The 21,958-nt window shown below is 39.7% G+C and overlaps 1 protein-coding gene across 5 annotated transcripts in view; it reads right to left on the bottom strand.

Annotated features, from left to right (window-relative positions):
• LOC124786517 overlaps window positions 1–21,958 on the bottom strand; it is a 196,657-nt gene that overhangs the window by 141,520 nt on the left and 33,179 nt on the right. For all 5 annotated transcript variants that reach the window (XM_047254269.1, XM_047254271.1, XM_047254274.1 and 2 more), the window contains exons 4-6: window positions 12,999–13,097; window positions 9,863–9,964; window positions 1,652–1,753 (exon numbers count right to left, since the gene is read on the bottom strand). In XM_047254269.1, the coding sequence (XP_047110225.1) occupies window positions 1,652–1,753; window positions 9,863–9,964; window positions 12,999–13,097 (303 nt within the window). The remainder of the gene's footprint in view (window positions 1–1,651; window positions 1,754–9,862; window positions 9,965–12,998; window positions 13,098–21,958) is intronic.

The raw sequence follows: 21,958 nt of genomic DNA, 5'->3' as shown, positions 1-21,958 counted from the left end.
GTAGGGGTAAGCTATAGGGAGAGACGGGTCATATACAATATGTACAACAACCAAGAGGGAATAATAAGAGTGGACGATCAAGAACGAAGTGCTCGTATTAAGAAGGGTGTAAGACAAGGCTGTAGCCTTTCGCCCCTACTCTTCAATCTGTACATCGAGGAAGCAATGATGGAAATAAAAGAAAGGTTCAGGAGTGGAATTAAAATACAAGGTGAAAGGATATCAATGATACGATTCGCTGATGACATTGCTATCCTGAGTGAAAGTGAAGAAGAATTAAATGATCTGCTGAACGGAATGAACAGTCTAATGAGTACACAATATGGTTTGAGAGTAAATCGGAGAAAGATGAAGGTAATGAGAAGTAGTAGAAATGAGAACAGCGAGAAACTTAACATCAGGATTGATGGTCACGAAGTCAATGAAGTTAAGGAATTCTGCTACCTAGGCAGTAAAATAACCAATGACGGACGGAGCAAGGAGGACATCAAAAGCAGTCTCGCTATGGCAAAAAAGGCATTTCTGGCCAAGAGAAGTCTACTAATATCAAATACCGGCCTTAATTTGAGGAAGAAATTTCTGACGATGTACGTCTGGAGTACAGCATTGTATGGCAGTGAAACATGGACTGTGGGAAAACCGGAACAGAAGAGAATCGAAGAATTTGAGATGTGGTGCTATAGACGAATGTTGAAAATTAGGTGGACTGATAAGGTAAGGAATGAGGAGGTTCTACGCAGAATCAGAGAGGAAAGGAATATGTGGAAAACACTGATAAGGAGAAGGGACAGGATGATAGGACATCTGCTAAGACATGAGGGAATGACTTCCATGGTACTACAGGGAGCTGTAGAGGGCAAAAACTGTTGAGGAAGACAGAGATTGGAATACATCAAGCAAATAATTGAGGTCTTAGGTTGCAAGTGCTACTCTGAGATGAAGAGGTTAGCACAGAAAAGGAATTCGTGGCGGGCCGCATCAAACCAGTCAGTAGCCCGATGAAAAAAAAAAGTTCCTATATAAACCACTATATACAAACAATTAATTAGTACTTAGCTTTCGATGCGCCGCTACAGCTGCAACTGGTCAGCGCGGAATGTAAACACAGGTAAGTTGATCGATACGAAACACTCACAAATATCAGGTCACAACACAAGAAAGGCGGAGGTGAATGAAGAAAACACTAATAAGCCACATATAGTAAATATTACCACAAAAACCGTTAAAATATGTATCTGAAACCTAAAAATATATGAAAACTTAGAGAGCGATCTCACACGCAGTCACGCGCTTATGACGTCACACCAAATCCCTTCGTAAAATGGGAATGAACTGCATCTCTATCCAACTGCTTGGAACGGTTCATTGCCTGCATACTCTAAAATTTATTCTTTCACATCCAGGTCCTCATTCTCACATAGTAATAACTGCCCTCAGCAATGACATCATTGAATGCAAAATGATGTTCTCTCGCCATTCTGTTTTGCAGCCTCATTACCACTGACTATTTAGTGTCCCCTCCCAGACATAATAACAATCATCATCCTGCTTTTTCAGCAATAACAGGTTCACAGTACATTTGACTGAAGACAAAATACTGACAGTATTTAATGACTCCTATTGCACTGAGCTGGTGATAGGAAATACATACCTGGTTGTTCATTTAAAATTTGCATGCTCTTCCTTCTTTTCTTGGTAAGGCTCAACTTACTGTTTGGAATCTGTGCATTTTCTGCCAAATGACTGGTTACAACTGCAAAAGAAATAACCAATGTATGTGTTATTCAACTCAAAACTATTTAATGTAACAAAATTTTCTGCAGTTATATAACTACATTAACACTGTTGACAGTACAATCTTCCACAGCCGTGACTGCTTACTCAAGATGGTTCAGACTATTCGCTTCAGGCAAACAAATTTTAATTATGCACAAGTTTTCTTTTCAGCTATGCTGGCAGCAAAAATTACTAAATATTTAGGTGCAAATAATGCTGTTATTTATAAGTACATACATTTTCTGACAAATAAAATGGAACTGTAGAATAGAGGTACAACGTAAATGAACACGTATTTGGAAAGAAAGAGCTTATCTTTGTTCAATATTGTACTTTCTCTTTTTAATATAAAAATGACCCTTCAGGAAGCTGTCAATTCATGTTACACAAATGTTACGGCAGTTTCAAGTGCTTCAGAACCTCTCGTTGATTCAACCAACTCCTTGCAGCACTTTGATTACCACTAGACTTTTTTTCCTCTCCCATGAACATCTTTGCTTACTATCTCTAAGCCACTGTTTCTCAACCTGGCAATTATGGTCCCCAAAGGAGCCACAGTGATATTAAAAGGGGGTCGAGAAGTAACCTAAACAATAGTGAAATCACTTTATGAAGAAAAAGTAGTTACTGTAAACATTTTACTTACAGCAAGTACAAATATAATGAAAAGAAATTAATGACTGTTGTGGTTGCATTTATTTTTCACTTAAAGAGCTTCCCCTTTTGTGGATCTACATTAGAAACACACAAAAGTGAATTGTTTTTGAGTGACAAAAGTTGATTTCTATAATTAGATTTTAGCACAACCGTAACTGTACAGTCTATTTCATACACACAAGACATTGCAAAACAGAGTAATATTTTCAATGCTTCTGAAACAAAATTTTAATGCTCATTTTGATAAGCAAGCTAAAACTTATTTAAATCTGTAGATGTAAATTGCAGTTTTAGCATTTTGTCAGCAGGCCCTTCAATGACCTGGTCGTGAATCTCATATGATAACTTAACAGCAGCTGCAACAACACTTCCACTGAACAGATTCAGTACCCATCACTTTGAGAACTCATTTTTATCTTATCAGGAATACTCCATCAACAGAGCTTTTAGCTCTTGGAAACGCATGTGTAAGCAATCTAAACTGTGGTTAATAATTGTATCTTATTCATTCAAATTTTTCTCAATATAATCCAAATTGAGTGGGAACATGTCCAAATTTTTGCTATGAAGGCTAATAACCCAGATATTAAGCTTCTTAATGACAAAAACTTGTCATTAATAACATGTTTTTATTACATCCTTGTAAATTCACATTGACTGAAATGCGACACTACATAGTCTAACACTGCCTCCCAGTGTCCAAAATTGGCTGACTTACTTCCAATATCAAATCAATGACAACATGTCGAACCACTTTCACTTTCACAGATAGTAGAGAACAATATTTATCATAAAAACACACCAAATGTTAATAATTTTCATGAACTAATTCCATATTTATGTAGTGAACATTATTTACGGAATTACGATTCACAATTTTTGCATTCAAGACTACTAGGAATTTGATCACAGAAGCTGTTTTGAAACTTTCTCTACAATTAATGTGCATTTTAAAGTAAGTTTTACTCAGAACATGACCTTTTTAAGAGCTGTTTATTAAACTGACAGTGTAAAAGCCAACAATATACACTAATTATCTTGTAAAAGTATTTTGTAAAACCAATGAGAAAGGTGTTTGTTTATCCTGGGAAAATATTATTAATTTATCTTGCAATTCCAATATCTGGGGGACACTTTCCCCTTCTCATAACCATATAACTGCCTCATGGGAAAGAGATTTTATTTTCACCCATTATACAGGGTGATTCAAAAAGAATACCACAACTTTAAAAATGTGTATTTAATGAAAGAAACATAATATAACCTTCTGTTATACATCATTACAAAGAGTATTTAAAAAGGTTTTTTTTCACTCAAAAACAAGTTCAGAGATGTTCAATATGGCCCCCTCCAGACACACGAGCAATATCAACCCGATACTCCAACTCGTTCCACACTCTCTGTAGCATATCAGGCGTAACAGTTTGGATAGCTGCTGTTATTTCTCGTTTCAAATCATCAATGGTGGCTGGGAGAGGTGGCCGAAACACCATATCCTTAACATACCCCCATAAGAAAAAATCGCAGGGGGTAAGATCAGGGCTTCTTGGAGGCCAGTGATGAAGTGCTGTGTCACGGGCTGCCTGGCGGCCGATCCATCGCCTCGGGTAGTTGACGTTTCATAACTAACCTTTTTCGTAGGACTCTCCATACAGTTGATTGTGGAATTTGCAGCTCTCTGGTAGCTCTGCGAGTATTTTCCTGGGCTGCGAACAAATGCTTGCTGGATGCGTGCTACATTTTCATCACTCGTTCTCGGCCATCCAGATCTTTTCCCTTTGCACAAACACCCATTCTCTGTAAACTGTTTATACCAACGTTTAATACACCACCTATCAGGAGGTTTAACACCATACTTTGTTCGAAATGCACGCTGAACAACTGTCGTCGATTCACTTCTGCCGTACTCAATAACACAAAAAGCTTTCTGTTGAGCGGTCGCCATCTTAGCAACAACTGACGCTGACGCCTAGTCAACAGCGCCTCAAGCGAACAAATGTACAACTAAATGAAACTTTATAGCTCCCTTAATTCGCTGACAGATAGTGCTTAGCTCTGCCTTTTGTCGTTGCAGAGTTTTAAATTCCTAAAGTTGTGGTATTCTTTTTGAATCACCCTGTATTCTACAGTTCAGCAACCAGTGTGCTACATAAAACTTAATGAAATTAACAATTTTTACAGCTAAACAAAGAATTTGAGATTTTTTGGCATGTTTTTGTGACAAGATCATGTCTGAAGGAAGCAGTGCATCCATTCTGGGCATGGATGATCTTTTAATATTTTTATTAATCCACTTTTCTTTCCTGTTAATGCCTTTGTACTATCACTATGTATTGCAATATGTTTTGGTCAATCTATGTTGGTATACTTTCTAGTAGCTTCACAAAAAATCTAAATGACACTGTCCAGTTGCAAGATCCAGTACTGTTTTGCAAAACAACATATTTTCTTTGAGTGATGTGTCTTCTACATACCGTATTTACTCGAATCTAAGCCGCACTTTTTTCCGGTTTTTGTAATCCAAAAAAACCGCCTGCGGCTTAGAATCGAGTGCAAAGCAAGCGGAAATTCTGAAAAATGTTGGTAGGTGCCACTACAACTAACTTCTGCTGTCGAATATATGTGGCGCTACACAGGCATGCTTTGTAGGCACAAAGATAAATACTGGCGCCAAAACCTCTGCGTCAGTAAATAAATTAAAAAAGGTGGAAGACTAGCTTTTTTTCTCCGCCCCGAGTTTCGACCACCGCATTTTCATACATTATCCAACGAAGTAAATACAAATTCTGTATTGTTCATCTTCGAATGTGGCAGAATTTCAATGTACTACGAAAATCCGACTAGCAAGACTGTCAATATGGCCAACTCTACGTTCTGAATTTTTTCCTACCTGTGAGAAGAGATGGTTGCTAATAGGAACCTGATGAAATGTGAATCACATGAAGTATTCTCTTCACCATAAGAATAATATGAATATAAACATTTTGCCATGTATTCTTTCACGTTTGCTGCTATCTCATTTAAATCCTGTCTGCCTAATAAACTACAAAACTAGAGTGAGACAACGGCAAACGCAGAAGAATATACGTATCGTGTCGTGTTTATATTCGTATTATTCTTATGCCTAATAGTGATACAGTCAGAAACGAAGCACGGCAACTGACTCGCTTTTTAAATCTAAGATGACTAATTTCTGTGCAGAATTTGATGTACTAAAGAAGCGGCCGCAAAAATTTTCAAACGGAGAAAAATTTTCGCCTAACTCTCGTTTAGAACATGTTCTATCATACGCAGTCTATTATTTGGTTTTTGTTGATCATTATCAAAGAAAGCAGCAGTGTAAGTAACAACAAACAACAGTCTCTTGCCATTGTTTCGCTTTAATTGTAAGTGGCGGTAGCGCGCACAAAAGCAAGCCGTGCCACAAGCGGCGACAGGCCGTAAACACGCACTATCAGAATGCGACAAACACTGCATGAAACAGTACAGTAATGCATTTTCAGCTTAGAGTGGCGTGAACACCTATAACAAAGAAAACGGCACTTATCAGATCAAAGCAAAATAAGCAATCAATTCAAACCAGATGGAGCACGTGAAAAAGGAAGGGTGCTCATATAAATACGGACGGAGCGCCTGACGTATAGCAATGGCTACCTGGTAAAGCTTAACTGCTAAGCTTACGACTCGAACCAAACTACTGTCGCTGTATCGTCATTCATTTGACGTAAATTGTGTCTCATATTACAATGGACCAACTTTGTTTCGATATGGAGGTGCGGCCTAAAACTTTTCTCTCCCCTTGAATTTCGAGTCGCAAATTTCAGGTGCGGCTTAGATTCGGGAAATTTTTTTTTCCTTTATTTTGATCTCATTTTTCAGGTGCGGCTTAGATTCGAGTAAGTACGGTACATACCTCACAAAACAGAAGAACTGAGACATGTTTGCTACATCTGTGGTTTCATCAAACTGAATACCGAAAAATCAAACAATGGAAAATCTAGGACGGAATGTAACAATACCAGAGAAGGAAAGTTGCTACTCACCATATAACGGAGATGCTGAGTCGCGATAGGCACAATAAAAAGATTCACACACTCATAGCTTTCGGCCATCAAGCCTTTGTCAGCAGCAGCAGCAGCAGCAGCAGCAGCACACACACACACACACACTCGCGCGCAAACGCAACTTGCATGTACGTCTGCAGTCTCAGAGAGCTGAAACTACACTGCGAGCAGCAGCACCAGTGCATGATGGGAGTGGCGATTGGGTGGGGGTAAGGAGGAGGCTGGGACAGGGAGGGAAGGGATAGTATGGTGGGATTGGCGGACAGTGAAGTGCTGCAGTTTAGACGGAGGGCAGGAGAAGGTGCAGAGGGGGGAGGGGGTAAGCAGTGGAAAGGAGAGAAATAAAAGAAATTAAGACTGGATGTGGTGGCGGTGTTGCTGAACACGCTGCCAAACATGATACCACTCATCGCAATGACTGCTTCACAGCCTGTGCCATATGGATCCTTCCCACCAACACCAGCTTTTCTGAACTGTGCAGGTGAGTACTTTCCCTGCAACACATCCTATGTTCCCGTAACCCTCCTGGCTTCAACCTTCGTTAGTCACTGTCCTCACCCATCCAGCCCCCTCCCTGTTCCCATTCCAGCGCTACACAGCCGTCATTTCACCGCCACACCCAGTCTTAATTTCTTTTGTTTCTCTCCTTTCCACTACTTACCCCTCCTCCCTCCGCACCTTCTCTCCTGCCCTCCGTCTAAACTGCAACATTTCACTGTCCGCCACTCCCACCATACTATCCCTCCCCCTCCCAGCCCCAGCCTCCTCCTTACCCCCGCCCAGTTGCCACTCCCATCATGCACTGGTGCTGCTGCTCACAGTATAGTTTCAGTTCTCTGAGACTGCAGACGTGTGTGTGTGTGTGTGTGTGTGTGTGTGTGTGTGTGTGTGTGTGTGTGTGTCAACTGCTGACAAAGGCTTAACGGCCGAAAACTATGAGTGTGTGAATCTTTTTATTGTGCCTACCGTGACTCAGAATCTCCACTATATGGCGAGTAGCAACTTTCCTTCTGTGGTACTGAATACTGAAAAATTCACTTTAATCCACTTGAGTTATCTGACTCCAAAAATCGTCAACCATATCATTGATATGCCTCGATATTGAGTTATTAGAAAGCAGATTTTTTTCTCCGTTATTTTGCTTCTTCCACACCTCCAAAAATACTGACATATCAACGGCAGCAGGCAATATGAGATTTTCGGTAACTGAATGGGGTTTGGATATCTTAGTATTCTTAATGCTACAACATAAAACATTTCAACTATACTTTTATCAGCACTGCCAGCTTACAAATAAAAGGTTGCTGATTTCTCCAAGTATGTAATTATCCTTTGAAAAATTCAAGATATTTACTATTCAAGTGTCTAACTAATTTTGATAGCTTCAACCTTTCATCAGAGAGAACGTGAAAGCAAACAACACGCTGTGCATCAAATGAGGTAAAATCTTAATTTAAATGTCAACTGTCATTGTACCCCCTTGTCTTCAACACTGGATGTAGATGGCTCACTTCATTTTTCCACAAATTTATCTATTTTGCATAAGAGAGGGAAAAAGAAGAACCAAACCATTTTCACGATTAACCGCAGGCTAAAATAAAAGCACCAGATGCACGCTACGCATTCGAAACTTAACTGAAGCTGTCAAACCATTTTAACTGAAGTTGTGAAATCTTAAGTACCTTTCAAACAGATTCATATGCATGTTCAAACACGCTCTCAAAGTGAATATCATAAAAGAAGATAAAATTACTAAGAGCACATACTGATCAACATGGAAATTTCTCATGGTTGTGTGTGTCATGCACAAATGTTCTTACTCTGCCCCAAAAATACAGCAACCCAAAATAATAGAAATAGTTTTATTACATTTTATACTGTTGTTATTCTCTTAATGTATAAAATTAGTGTAATGTGTTTATATAATATCAAATAATTTTTTCATTCAGAATCACAGTCAAAATTCCATTAGTAATAGTGCTGTGAAATAGTAATTTTATTTATATTTGCTTTTTTTGTGGGGGGATGATGATGCTGAACTAAGAGGTTGAGCATCGCTGCTCTAAGCTTACCATTATGCACAAATTCATCATTGTCTGCCTGAACAACAACAACAACATCTTCAGCAAGTTTGATTTTAGGAAGCTTACTCCAATTAACTCAAAGCTTCAACTGCCCTATATGTAGCATGCTTAATGTGAATGGTAATGGGATGCTATGACAGCTTCAGAAGCAGTGTATGAAGATACTGTTTCTGATATCATTTGTAATTATCAATAATTCCCTGACCCTTGGATTGAATTAGGCTTGTAAACTTTTGTGAGAGGATATTCACAATTATTTTCCCCACTTTGCAATTGATTTTCTCTAGATCAAAAAGCAACTGTTCTACAACATTGCCTGTTAACCACACAGCCAACAAATATTCTTCAGCTCCAAAGAGAAAACTGTGAAAACAACCAGGAAAGATCTGCATACATGCATATGTTTAAATGATTTTTCTTTTCTAGAACTTCTGCCGGACAGTGACATTGTAAATACATCACTGATCTGTGTAATTGCCAAGTCAGGCAGGGATGCATGTTTCACACAAGATAGCTCCCTGGGCCACAAGAGCATCACCCAGAGCTTGCCTTTCGTGTTTATATGTATGAGGCCTGCAGTAACACCAGTGTGCCCATCTTAATGGACTACATAACCTGAGGACTGATTTGCTCTTTGAACTTTACATTGGACCAAGTTTTATATGATGCCAAATGATAAGGGCTGTCTCTGAAAATTGTGACAAAAGACTTGTGACATCAGACACCTGCATTGCCATGCAGTATGTAGGACAACAATGAAGTACTCCTGTTATCACAGCCAGAGAAGTTTCATTTGAGGAGCACGAAAGTGGCTTAAACAGTAGCAGCAGTAGCAGTCACAGCCACTCACACAACCACCATTATGTTGATTGCAGATCTACATGGATTCTGCTATAAATGGAATTGCGAGTCTGCTTATAACAAATCCTACATCAAATCCTTAGACACAGTGATCCATTTGGCACTGGAATAAAACATTTGTTCAAGGTATATTGTAAGTCAGATCCTTCCCTAGAAGAAGATATGTGAATCACCAAAGCTACTGAAATAATCCAAGCAGCACAAGCTTTATCAACAGACTGTGAGCTTTCCAGACTTTCTCATGAACCATCAAGCACTCCAACCCACGGCACATCATGTGGCACATAAGAGCAGGAAGTTGTAACACAACTACTTTGCAGCATTAGTTTTACTGCTACCTGACAACAAAATATTACCAACATATTTTATCTCCAATTTATTTAGCCCCTAACACTGGCATTTTACAAAAGGATGACATACTCATTCCTTCATTTTCTTCCTCCCATTTGCTCTTCCTTTTATTTGATTTTCTTTGGCTTGATTTTCTATCTGGGAAATTTTCTTCCAAGATAAAGGGTGAACCTAAAACATGAAAAGAAAAGTACCAGTATTGACAAACACTGATGTTACACACAAAGAGAACACTGCAGCTTTCATGATTCCTTTAACTCTATAAACTGCAATGCAACAATTAGTCAAAAACTAAGCAGTTTAAGCAGACAGGTGTTCACCTCCAATGTCATTTTGACCAGAATAATGCTTTACTGTGTATGGTCTTATTGGAGGGTGATTACAATGCATTAAATTAGTTTCTATTTTCAGAACAAAATACCTGGCTTGTACCTATAGTGGAGCAGACAATACCAGTAAAATCACCTTGGGATGGGGAGAACATTAATCACTCAAGATGACCCTGCTGTACTTTCACAGTAGGTATAATATATTACATGGTACTTCTTTTTGGTTACATAGAAAAATAACAAACACACAATTTTTTAAAAATATTTCTAATGATCGGAAGACTACTTACGCTAGAGTCAGATACTAAAAAAACTTAGTTATATCCCAGATCACGTAAGAAACAAATTGCCCGATCGCTTGGTCTAGCAGGCAACCCTTGTCGGGGAACGGCCACCAGGCGGCAACAGCGTCACACCCTTACTTGTGGCACCAACCACTAGATGGCACTCCGTTCTGTGAAATATATGGCAACATCGTCCGAACGCGTGCAGCTTTCCACCATTTGGCGTCTGTGAAGTACAGACATTTCTGACATACTGGTGGTAGTGGATCGAGTCATCATACTGAGGTCCTGCGAGTATATCAACTGTGGATGGAGTAGACGGACAAATCCTGAACTAAAAATGTTCAGATTTCCCGTCAAAGATAAAGAAAGGTTACGGGAGTGGATTTTAAATTCAGATAAATCAATAAATTAGTTAAGAGTAAGAATTAATAAAGAGCCCTAAGCATTCGATCCTACCTAAATTTTGTCGATCTTTATTCTGATATAACGTGGCAGCCGTTCCTGCTAAAATTTTTAAATGAAATCCTTGCTGCGATTTGGACTTTTTTAAACTGTTTATTTACTTCACTATCGTAATTTTGGCTGTAGAGGCATTTTTGTGTGCAATGTGAAAACAGAAACCAATATAAGATATGGATAATAAAATGCAAAGCTTAGTGTGGTAACATTTGGTAAACAACTTAAGAAGCGTTACCTTACAAGACCTTTCCCTTGGTACTTGAAAATGGCTCTAGAGCTGAAATCGCAACAGTGAAATATATGAATAATAGCCGTCTTTTAACTGCTAGGTCATCGGTCCCTCTAAATCCTGGTATATACTAGAGCAAACTAAGTGAACGAGTGTAAAACCTCGTTTACACTGCTGCAAACGAGTATTCATAGATAATTCGCCAATCTTCACTGCCATTCGTTTATACTTGTGAACACGCGTTTATACTGGAATGAAGGGAGGAGAATAGAAGAGAACGAGCATAGCATGCAAACTATAGACGCTGCCTATTTAAATTTTTTTTTATCTGTGCGCTAATAAGCCTCACACAGCTTTCACTCGAAACCACCACTACTTATAGTAACAGGTCTGCGCGAGTGCGGATATCCCCAGTAATAACTGTGTTGCAGATAAAAGCGTACGTCTGTTGCGAATATTTGCGGGTTATCTTTAAACTGTAGAAAGTAAATTTTTTAACATAATTATGGTTTGCCGTCTTCGGCTGTTCGAAGTTGACACTGCCAAAATATGCTCGAAAAACACGCTTGTATATTACCGCATTTGCAGCCCCCTTTCAACAATACAAAATTCATCGTTTTGTGCCACACTCATATCATTTATGATAAGTTACATGCAAAGCAAAAGAATTTAAATTTGAAATGACTGTCACAGAAATATGACCAGCCTTAATTCGCATCATAACCGAGTGCGGATTTTGAAAACTTTCTGGTGTTAACCTGCACATGGAGATCTTTCTTACCACCATAATCCGTATCAGAAGAGCTGTATAGCAAAGAGGAAATAGACAGCATGGAAGGCGAGTGTAAAACCTATGCGATTGCAATAAAGTCTGCATTTAAACAATAACTCGCGAAAAATGTTTGTGTGTTACTTTTCATTTATTTCATTTTGCGTATGACTGTGAGAAATAAACTTGGTTTGTAGAATTACAGGAGCTAATTTACATTCATAGATTGAAAACTCGGGAAAAACCACAGCCAATCATGAGCTACAGTCAGCAGTGTGACGAATGCATTTCGCGCGCAGCGCTCTAGCCGAACGCAAATCAGCGTCATTCAAGTCAAGGAAGATACAGCGTTGCCAATTCCGCGACATGGACAGCTCAGTTAACATTGTAGCGTGCCCTGCGACATCTGTTGACCGACGGGAAAACTATTTTTACGGTTGCCTGTTCCGCCGTAAGGACGGCCAATCTGTTTCTTACGTGATCTGGGGTTATATACACCATGCAAATAAACAATGATTAATATTTTGTAAGTATAAATAGACTGATTTGCTATATTCCAGTTCTTTTGCATTTCATTATCATCTTTACTCCCAGCTAAAACATTGTTTATTCTATTATACCGCCACTTTTAAAAAAATCCAGTGATATTGATTTTGTTATTTTAGTTTCTTGCAATTAACAAAGATGTAAATACTGATACTGACACTTTTCTTCTTGTGTTAGAGTGGTGATGCCTAGCAGTATGGGTTTATTTTAGAAATTCAGTCAAACTGTAGGTTTTGTCATAATACAAACTTAAAAAAATTGCTGTTAGGCCTTTTATTCACCCACTCTGACAATTTCTGTCATGCTGTGCCTGTATTTGGCCCAAATAACTAGTTAAGGGGGTCCAACAGTTTAACACAGAACATGTGTCACAGTGCAATGAAATGCACAAACCACTGATACATAAACACTGGCATGATAGGAGTTAAACTCACCAAGCCTTGAAACAAGTAGAATAGTTTGCGTTCAGATTGTTTGTGGGTATTCTGGAGTTCATGTTCCTAATTCTTTTTCCGAGATAGTGCCAAAAATATTAATGCATTTCTCCAGTATTTTTACAAAATAGCTATCAAAAAGGCTTACATACCTGGTTCTTCATTTTCTTTTTCCTTCCCTATACTCCTTTTAATATGAAAAGATTTCCTTACTGGAGTCTGCATAGTTTCTTTTGAATTGGCAGAAGTGCCTGTATAATAACAACAAAGAAACATATAATGTATCACATAAAGACTGAAAAAACAGTGAAGCAACAGTCATCATAATTAAGAATATTAAACTAAGCATTCAGTCATTAAGGACAACTTAATTAATGTAGAAGTACTAATTACCTGACAACAGAAGCCCTCAAAAATTATTTAAAAAGCAACTGTGTTACAAATAGTTACAGAACTGCACTTTAGATATGACCTGAAGGCTAAAAAGAACATTCTTATCAAACAACACAGAAAGCAAGATTGGTCCTACAGATAATACAGTTTGTTGAGCTAAAAGATAGAGTTGTAAAACTACCGGAGACTGCCATACGTTCCTAGTATCTTTCGTCAGTTAAGGCTGGACCCGCACAACAATTGCTTTCTTTATGTATATGATTAGTGTCTTACTAGATCCCTCCAAAAAATGAACATAGTGAACTGAGTGAGGATATATAAAGGGCCGAGTAACCTATAGAACATTTTTGTTCTACAGAGTCATCCTCCTGTCTGTTACTTAAGAATAAATAGTATTTAAGTAATACTGAAATTTTAATGTTTAATAAATAATACTTGAATTGGCCTTCCAACTAACAAAAAAACATACAACAAAAAATCCCTTTCATGGGGGTCCAAAATCACACATTACAAGACAGTGATTAAGCCAGAAGCACTGTATGCAGCAGAAACACTTAACATGAATTTCAAAGGCCAAATGGAGAAAAATTTTAAGAAAAATCATTGGGCCAAAATTTCAAGACAATAAGATTATATACATCAAAAATGAAACTGTCTACAAGAAAATTGAAAAACTTTCAGATTCTATGCGAAAAAGGAGAATAAATTTTTATGGTCATCTTCTCAGAATGAATTCCAACAGATTAACTAAACAAATCTTTGACTTCTTCCGTAACCGAAAAACGAAGCCCAACTGGTTTAAAGAAACTGAGAAAGACCTAGTGGAATTAAGGATTTCAGAAAATTCACTTATTGATCGAACTGCTTATGAAAACATAAGGTTCCAAGACAAATCGACACAAAAGTCCAAACCCTTCATCTAGGGAGAAGAGAGGAGAAGAAGATCAGAAAGAATGAAAAAATACTGGGCCCTAAGAAAAGAACAACACACAAAGAAATGATTGATCCAGTGTACCCCAAAGAGGGTGAAACGAAAGAAGAAGAAGAAGAAAGGTTTCATTCGAAAATCATTGATTTGCAGTGTGAAACAGAGGGAAGTTGCAGTAAAAATAAAGAAAACAATACATGTTTATCATATAACATTAGGAAACAAGTTCCTCAAATAAAATAAATAAAAAAATAAAAAATAAAAAAATAAAAAAAATTAAACACTGGTTCAATACTTCAGCAAACTTATATAAAACATGTTTCTGTTGCCTTTGATTGTGAAGAAGAATGTTCTATTGAGTATAAAATAACAACAATAATTATATGTACTTTTTATGTTTGTGGGTATAAACTGTACTTGCATCGAAAGTAATAGCTTTGGTCATATAAAAATGCAGAAGTTGCAGGATCAACTAATTTTTATCAGTCACAAAATACAATTTATATTCTGTAAGGATATAAAATACACAATGAATTAACAACTCAAGCCACAGAATGTGCTCAAAGAAATGATGATAAGGACCATGAAGTATTGAAATAAGTCATAGCTGTGTATGTGGTGCATTTACAGTCTGTTCTTTACATTCTAGTTCTAATTTCACATTAATTGCAAACTTAACAACTGTCAAACGATACTTGTCAGTAGCCTACATATGGAGAATTTGTGAATTGACATTAATAATGAATAAAATCATAAATATTAATTAATATGTCATATCATAAAGTGGATACATTATTTTTTTTATATGAAGTATACAGTGTTGAGATCATTAAAAAACAATTCAGACCTATGAGACTAGTGGTTTGTCTATAAATTTGATTTTCACAAATAACTATTTTTCTAAAAACTTTGTTTCCATGCTTTGGGCCCTTATGGTTATCAGTGCCGCAAATTGTACTACTTTCCATTACCCTTGTTTTACTTTTTTATGTTCATCTTATAATTTCTTTCCAAGACACAAACCATTTTATTCAATTACTCTTCAAAATACTCAGCCCGTATCTGACAATAATACAATGTCCCCAGCAAGCCTCAATGTTTTTATAATTTCTCCCTGAACCTTAATTTCATTTCCAAAATTCTTCTTTGTTTCCTTTACCACTGGCTGAATGAACAAATTGGACAACAGGCTACAATCCAGTCTCTCTCCAGTCTCATTCACTGCCTTCCCTTCATGTGTTTCAAACTTTGTTACACCATCTGGTTTTTGAACAAGCTGTTAAAACATTTTGCTCCCTGCATTTTACCACCCCAGCTACCTACAGAATTACAAAGACCATACTCCAGTCAGCAATGTCAGAAGCTCTCTCTAAATCACATACCATATAAACATAGGTGTTCCTTTCTTTATTCTGTCTTCTAAGGTAAGATGTAAGGTCAAGTATTGCCTCACATGCTCCTACATTTCTCCAAAACCAAAACTGATCTTCTCCAAGGTACGAGGGTGGTTTGAAATGTTCTTGGTACACCATGAGAGGTCAGCGCTAGCGCAACAAGTTGTTCACATAATATTCACTGGACTGTTTCTAAACATGTGCCATGTCACTGCTCTTGGAAGAGAGCTGTGGCGGTGACGTGGCTCTGTTGTTGTTCCCGTGTAGTGATTTGTGAAGCTGGAGAAAAAAATAAATAAATAACTAAAAAATAAAAAATATCGAGATTTGATTGGTTGGTTGGTTGATTGGGGTTGAAGGTCAGCAGTCCCTTGTTTCAAAGGTGGTCCATTCGGGTGGATTTACATCTCAGGAAGAGTCATAATGACAAAAGGTAAAAGGCTAAAAAACGTAAAAGTGCAGTGGTGTTGTCAATGGTGAAAACCAAAGGAGGGAAGTCAGCAAGTGGGCAACCCCAAGGCTATGCTAGAGGCAGGAAAGATCCCACCTCTGATGCAGTACAGGCAAGACCACTTGCTATTCAAAAGCATTCAACCGCTAGAATGTAAAAGTACGTATTGTAAAATGAGACTAACTGAATCTAAAAAGCAATAAAAACAGAGTAAAAGGGAGAGAAAAAAGGATAAAGGATCTTGGCCAGGGAGGGGAGTCAGGAATCTCCAAACACAACTTACAGTGGGAGACACCACAACCTCCTCCAGAGGGAGATTAAAAGCCTTAGAACTGAAAATAAAAACTTCTTTTTCATCCGGGAATCGTCTGCCAATATTAAAGGTAAAGTCCAGGGAAGTCCATACTTAGTACACAGAGCCAAAAGAAGGGAGCATTCCACCAAAATGTGGGCTACTGACTGGAAGGCCCCACAACGACAAAGTGGGGTTGGCTCATTACACAAAAGAAAACCATGGGTCAGCCTGGTATGGCCAATGCAGAGACGACACAGGGTGGTTGAGCCCTTTCGGGAGAGGTGGAAGGAAGAACGCCAGGGGACAGATGTCACCTTAATAGCTCGAAGTTTACTAGATAGGGAGGTAGCCAACCAAGAGTTGGCACATGATTGTGCGAAGTGGTATTTGATATAACCGTTACAGGGAAGGGGAGGTAAGTGACACCTCCTCCACCCAAATGATCAGCAAGCTCATTACCTGGGATACCCACATGGCCAGGAACTCAAAGTAAGTCAACAGAACAAGCAGCATGGAGAAGATCGGCGAGACGGTCATGGATGGCCGAGACCAAGGGATGGTTGGAAAAACACCGGTCAATAGCATGAAGGCTACTCATTGAGTCCATACATAACAAAACGCGGTTGAGTTGGGACTGTTTAATAAAGATAAGGGCCTGGGAAATTGCTATCAATTCCGCGTAAACACACCACATGCAGCTGGCATGAGATGATTTTCCACGCCAACAAAGGACGTGAAGGCATATCCCACATGATCAGCAGATTTAGAGCCATCGGTGTAAAAAACAACAGCATCCTGAAACTTTCACAAAATTCGGCAGAAAAAACAATGGAACACCATCTGGGGAATGGAATCTTTCTGACCTCGGCGGAGATCCATCCGAATCCGGGGCCGAGGAACTAACCAAGGAGGGGTATTGGAGAGGGAATGTGGGAGACAGGACAAAGAAGGAAGCTGAAAATCACGGTGAAGAGACGCAAGGTGGAGTCCAACCGGTAAACCCGCCTGAGGGCGGGAATCAAGTGGGCGATGTCCTTGGTCTGGGAACAGGATAGAATAGGAAGGGTGAGTTGGAGACGGACGGACGGTGATTGCGTAAGAAACCAGAATCTGGGACCGCTGAACAGGAAGAGGGGAGGGATCCCAGCTTCAACCAGGAGACTATCAACATGGCTAGTAGGGAAGGCACCGGTGGCCAAACGGATACCACGATGGTGAACGGGATCCAGGAGGCACAATGTGGAGGGAACAGCCAAACCATAAACTTGACAACCATAGTCCAAGCGAGACAGCACTGAAGAGAGAGAGAGAGAGAGAGAGAGAGCGCAAAGTGTAGCCCATACTCATGCCATTGGCACAGTAGAACCGAGGGAAGAAACAAAGCGTTCCCAACACACCCGTTTCCTCAGTTTGATTAAGTAATGGGCTTTGGCGCAAAGATGTTTAAAGGTAACAAGATTGGCAGCGGATGGGTGCCTCTTACGGAGTTGCAAAGCTCGACGGTGATCACGGAGGCAATGGCAATGGCCGTACTCCACCACAGGACTTGTCAGCAGCGAAATGGCCCAGATGAGCAAGGGATAGCAAGGCTAGCAATGCGAACAATCGCATCAGTTACGTCACATGGAACGTCATCAATACAATCCGACAAAGAGGGAGAAAAAAACGACCTGTGCAGTATATAGAGGCCAACTGGTGCATTGGAAAGACTAACGAGGTAACCTGTCCATCGGGGAGCGGGGAGGGAGCGAGAGAATCAACGGGAAGTGGTCACTATCACAAAGGTCGTCGTGTGGCAACCCGTGTAACAAAGGGAGGAGGGAGGGAGAAAAAAGAGAAAGATCAATGGCAGAAAAGGTACCATGATTGACACTGAAATGGGCAGGGGCACCATCGTTAAGAAGTTGTAAGTAGTAGTCTGCAAGAAACTGGTCTATGACTAGATGGAAATGCACTGCCCCCCCCCCCCCCCCCCCCCCCCAAGGGATGATGAGCATTAAAATCCCTGAGAAGGAGGAAGTTGCTGAAGAAGGGCAGTTAAGGCAGTCCTGTCAGGAGGGAGATAAAGGACTGCAAAGTGTGACCCCAGAGTCCAGGTGGACCCTAACAGCAACCGCTTTCAAGGTAGTTTGAAGAGGAATCCATGTGCTAGCAATGTCCGTACGGACCAACGTACAGATGCCACCAGAGGCCCGCAGGGGGCTCAAGAGTCAAGCGATGATTGAGTACTTCGTAAAGAAAGATATGAAAGCAAAGGACTTTCTCACCAATTTCCAGAATACACTGGGGGACTCTCCTCCTTAATATTCAACTGTTGCCAAGTGGACAAACGAATTTAAATGTGGTCAGGAGAGCTTAGATGATCGGCGCAGTGGTCGGCCAAAGGGTGTTACTATTCCAGAAATCATTGCAAAAGTGCACAAAATCACATTTTAACTGAAGAATTAGAAATGAAAAAATTACCTGCAAGATGGATGCCGCGACTTGACGCTGGATCAAAAATGTGCTGCTGCCATGGCAAAATTACAAAACTAAGGTATGAATTGTTGCTGCACCTGCCTTATTCACCTAATGTGGCTCCATCAGACTTCCATCTCTTTCTTGGTGGACGAAGATTCGCCACAAACAAAGAATTGATGGCCAAAGTTGACAACTATTTTGCAGGCCTGGAGGAAACTATTTTCGAGGTGGGATCAAAGCACTGGAACATTGTTGGACCAAGTGCATTAATCTACATTCTACAAGGAGACTATATTGAAAAATAAAAAAGTTTCAGTGATGTCCGTACTTTTTTCTTATTCCATTCTGAGAACTTTTCAAACCACCCTCATAGGCTGCTCCCAGATTTTTCATTCTTCTGCAAAGAATTCATGTCAGTATTTTATGGCAATGACTCACTAAAATGAGATGTCTGTAATATTGGCACACATCAGCATGTTCCTTCTTTAGAATTAGAATTATTACCTCATGCTGGAAGCCTGAGGGTATTTCAGCTCTCTCATATTTTGCACTCCAGGAGGAATATTTCAGTCATGGCTCGCTCTTTCAAGGATCCCAATAATTCTCTTGGGATGTCATCTGCTACAGAGGCCTCTTGTTCCACTGAGATCTTTCGGTGCAATGCGAAATTCTTCTTGCAGTATCAGATTTTCTATCTCATCTCCACCTGCTTCCTTTTCTTTTTCTATATGGACCTGAAGTTAGATTCCCTTATAGACATACGCTATATATTCCTTCTACCATTCAAAGGAGGAGTGGAGATTAGGGTTGAACAACCCAACGACATTGAGGTCAATAGAGACTGAGCACAAGGTCAGTATGTTTCAAAGGCGGGGAAAGAAATTGGCTGTGGCCTTTCAAAGCAATCACCCAGGCATTTGCCTGAAGCGATTTAGGGAAATGACGGAAAACCAAAAAGGATAGCTGAACGCAGAGTTGAACCGTACTGCTCCCATATGGAGTACAGTATGCTGAACATTGCACCAACTTGCTCAGGTTCTACCTAGCACATTTACTTTTTTGCTTGTAGTGGCTTCCCAACTGAGCTTTTTATTTACCATTTCTCCAAAAGTTCTCTCTAATTTTCCTATAGACTGCATTTACCATTCCCCCACTCAAGCATGTTTCTACACTAGTGCATTTGTCCTCTTAGTTATTGCTACTTCACTATTTTCTGTCAATCTCTTTCCTTATGTATCCATGTTCGTTTCTGGCCGCTTCACTTTTATATTTTCTCCCCTTGTCAATTAAATCCAATAGTACTACTAGGCTCTGTCATTTTAGCTAAGTGATCCTCTGCTGCCTTCACTACTTCATCTCTTTTAGTTATCCAGTCATCTTCAATTTTATTCCTTTCCCCTGTTTCAGTCCAACATCACCTAACACCCATTGAACTCTCAACAAGCTCAAATTCTTCATTCTGTTGTGGCAACACCCTTGTTCTGGGCTTCAAAACCAATTGATAAGCAAGCAGGTGACATGCATTGGGAATGCTGCTGCCAGGTGCTGCAGTACTGGAGGCACAGCATGAAGTAAGACACCAGTCCATTGAAGCAGTGAGTTGAATTTCCATATGCCAAGGTCCAACAAAGCACTACATTAGTTGTTTACATGACTAAAAGTTTGTCCCATCACACAAAAACTGGGCAAAGCAGCTAGAAATACTTAGTCCACCAGACACTAGTGACCCTGCCTTTGACTTCTGACAGTGCTGTGACATACTCCACAACAGCTGTCTGTCCCACATGGGCCAAGCAGCTTCAACTACATTTAGCAGTGTCATTAGCTAGATTCTGCTCTACAAGCCACTACAAGACCTGATGGTTACAGGCCTCAAGCCAGTGCCACTAAGGGAGGACTGTCTCTATGGTGTTTTCAACAGGCGTCTGTATGTTTCCAATGTGTCCTGGGTTCGATGCCTGCAGCTGCATGTTCTCACGCCTGTCTGACTGCTGAGAGAGGGGCCAGATGTCCAATGTTAACCTTGTACCTGCAAGGTCACACCACCCACTGCTACTTTGCTTGGGAAGCGCCTGTGCGATCGTGTACTGCGAGAGCCAATCAAGCTGCTGTGTCCTATTGTGTACCAGTAACTGCTGCCTGGGAGACTACACATGCCACTGTGCCGCCACCACCAAGCATTGTACTTTACAGATTTATCCATGTCCCATTCATTCCAGAAACCCCGCAGTTTTGCAATATCCGTTTTGAAATTCTTGTCTTACCATTATATGATCAATCTGAAATCTTCCATAGCCCCTAGTTCTTTTCCACATATATAGCCTTCTTTCATGATTCTTAAACTACGTGGTGACAATGATTAAATTACACTCTGTACAATATTGTAGCAGGCTGGTTCTCTTTCTATTCCCCAGTTCATGCTCAACTATTTTTCCTTCTCTTCCATTTCCTACTTTGAATCCCAGTTACCAATCACAAATTATGATCTCCATTAATTAAATAATTTCCTTTATCTCATCATTGTCTTTCAATCTCTTCTTCATCTGCAGAGCTTGTTGGCATATAAACTTTGTGGTGAGTGTCTGCTTTGTGTTAATCTTGGCTATGATAACATGTTCATTAGGCCATTAATAGTTGGTTCAGCTGTATTCCTACTTTCTTATTCATTATAAGTCCTATCCTTGTGTTAGCCCTGTTTGATTTTGTGCTGATAACTGTACTGACCTGACCGCAAGTCGCGTTGTCCTTGCCAACCCACTTCACTGATCTCCACTACATCTAACTTCAACCTACGTATTCCCCTTCTTAAATTCTCTAACCTATCTACCCTATTAAGAGATCTAACATTCCATACACACTGATTCAAAGATTGCCAGCTTTGTTTTCCCTGATGATTATGTTCTCCTGAGTAGTCCCCATCCAGAGATCCAAATGGTGGACTATTATAATGAAGAGGATGCAATCATCACTATGCCATACAGTAAGAGCTGCATGCTCTCAGAAGAAAGCCTGTAGTTTCCTCGTGCTTTCAGCCATTCACAGTACAGCACAGCAAGGTCATGTTGGCCAATGTTACAAGGCCAGATTGATTAGTCAATTAAACAAACTGTTGCTACTAAATAGGCTACTCTTCAGGAACCATAGGTTAGTCTGACATTTCACAGATTTCCTTCCATTGTGGTTGCACCCGT

This window comes from Schistocerca piceifrons, chromosome 1, assembly GCF_021461385.2.
Source record: "Schistocerca piceifrons isolate TAMUIC-IGC-003096 chromosome 1, iqSchPice1.1, whole genome shotgun sequence".
NCBI classification, from domain to species: Eukaryota; Metazoa; Arthropoda; class Insecta; order Orthoptera; family Acrididae; genus Schistocerca; species Schistocerca piceifrons.
Note: the sequence above shows the minus strand (reverse complement) of the source record. Positions and strands in the feature narration are given on the sequence as shown.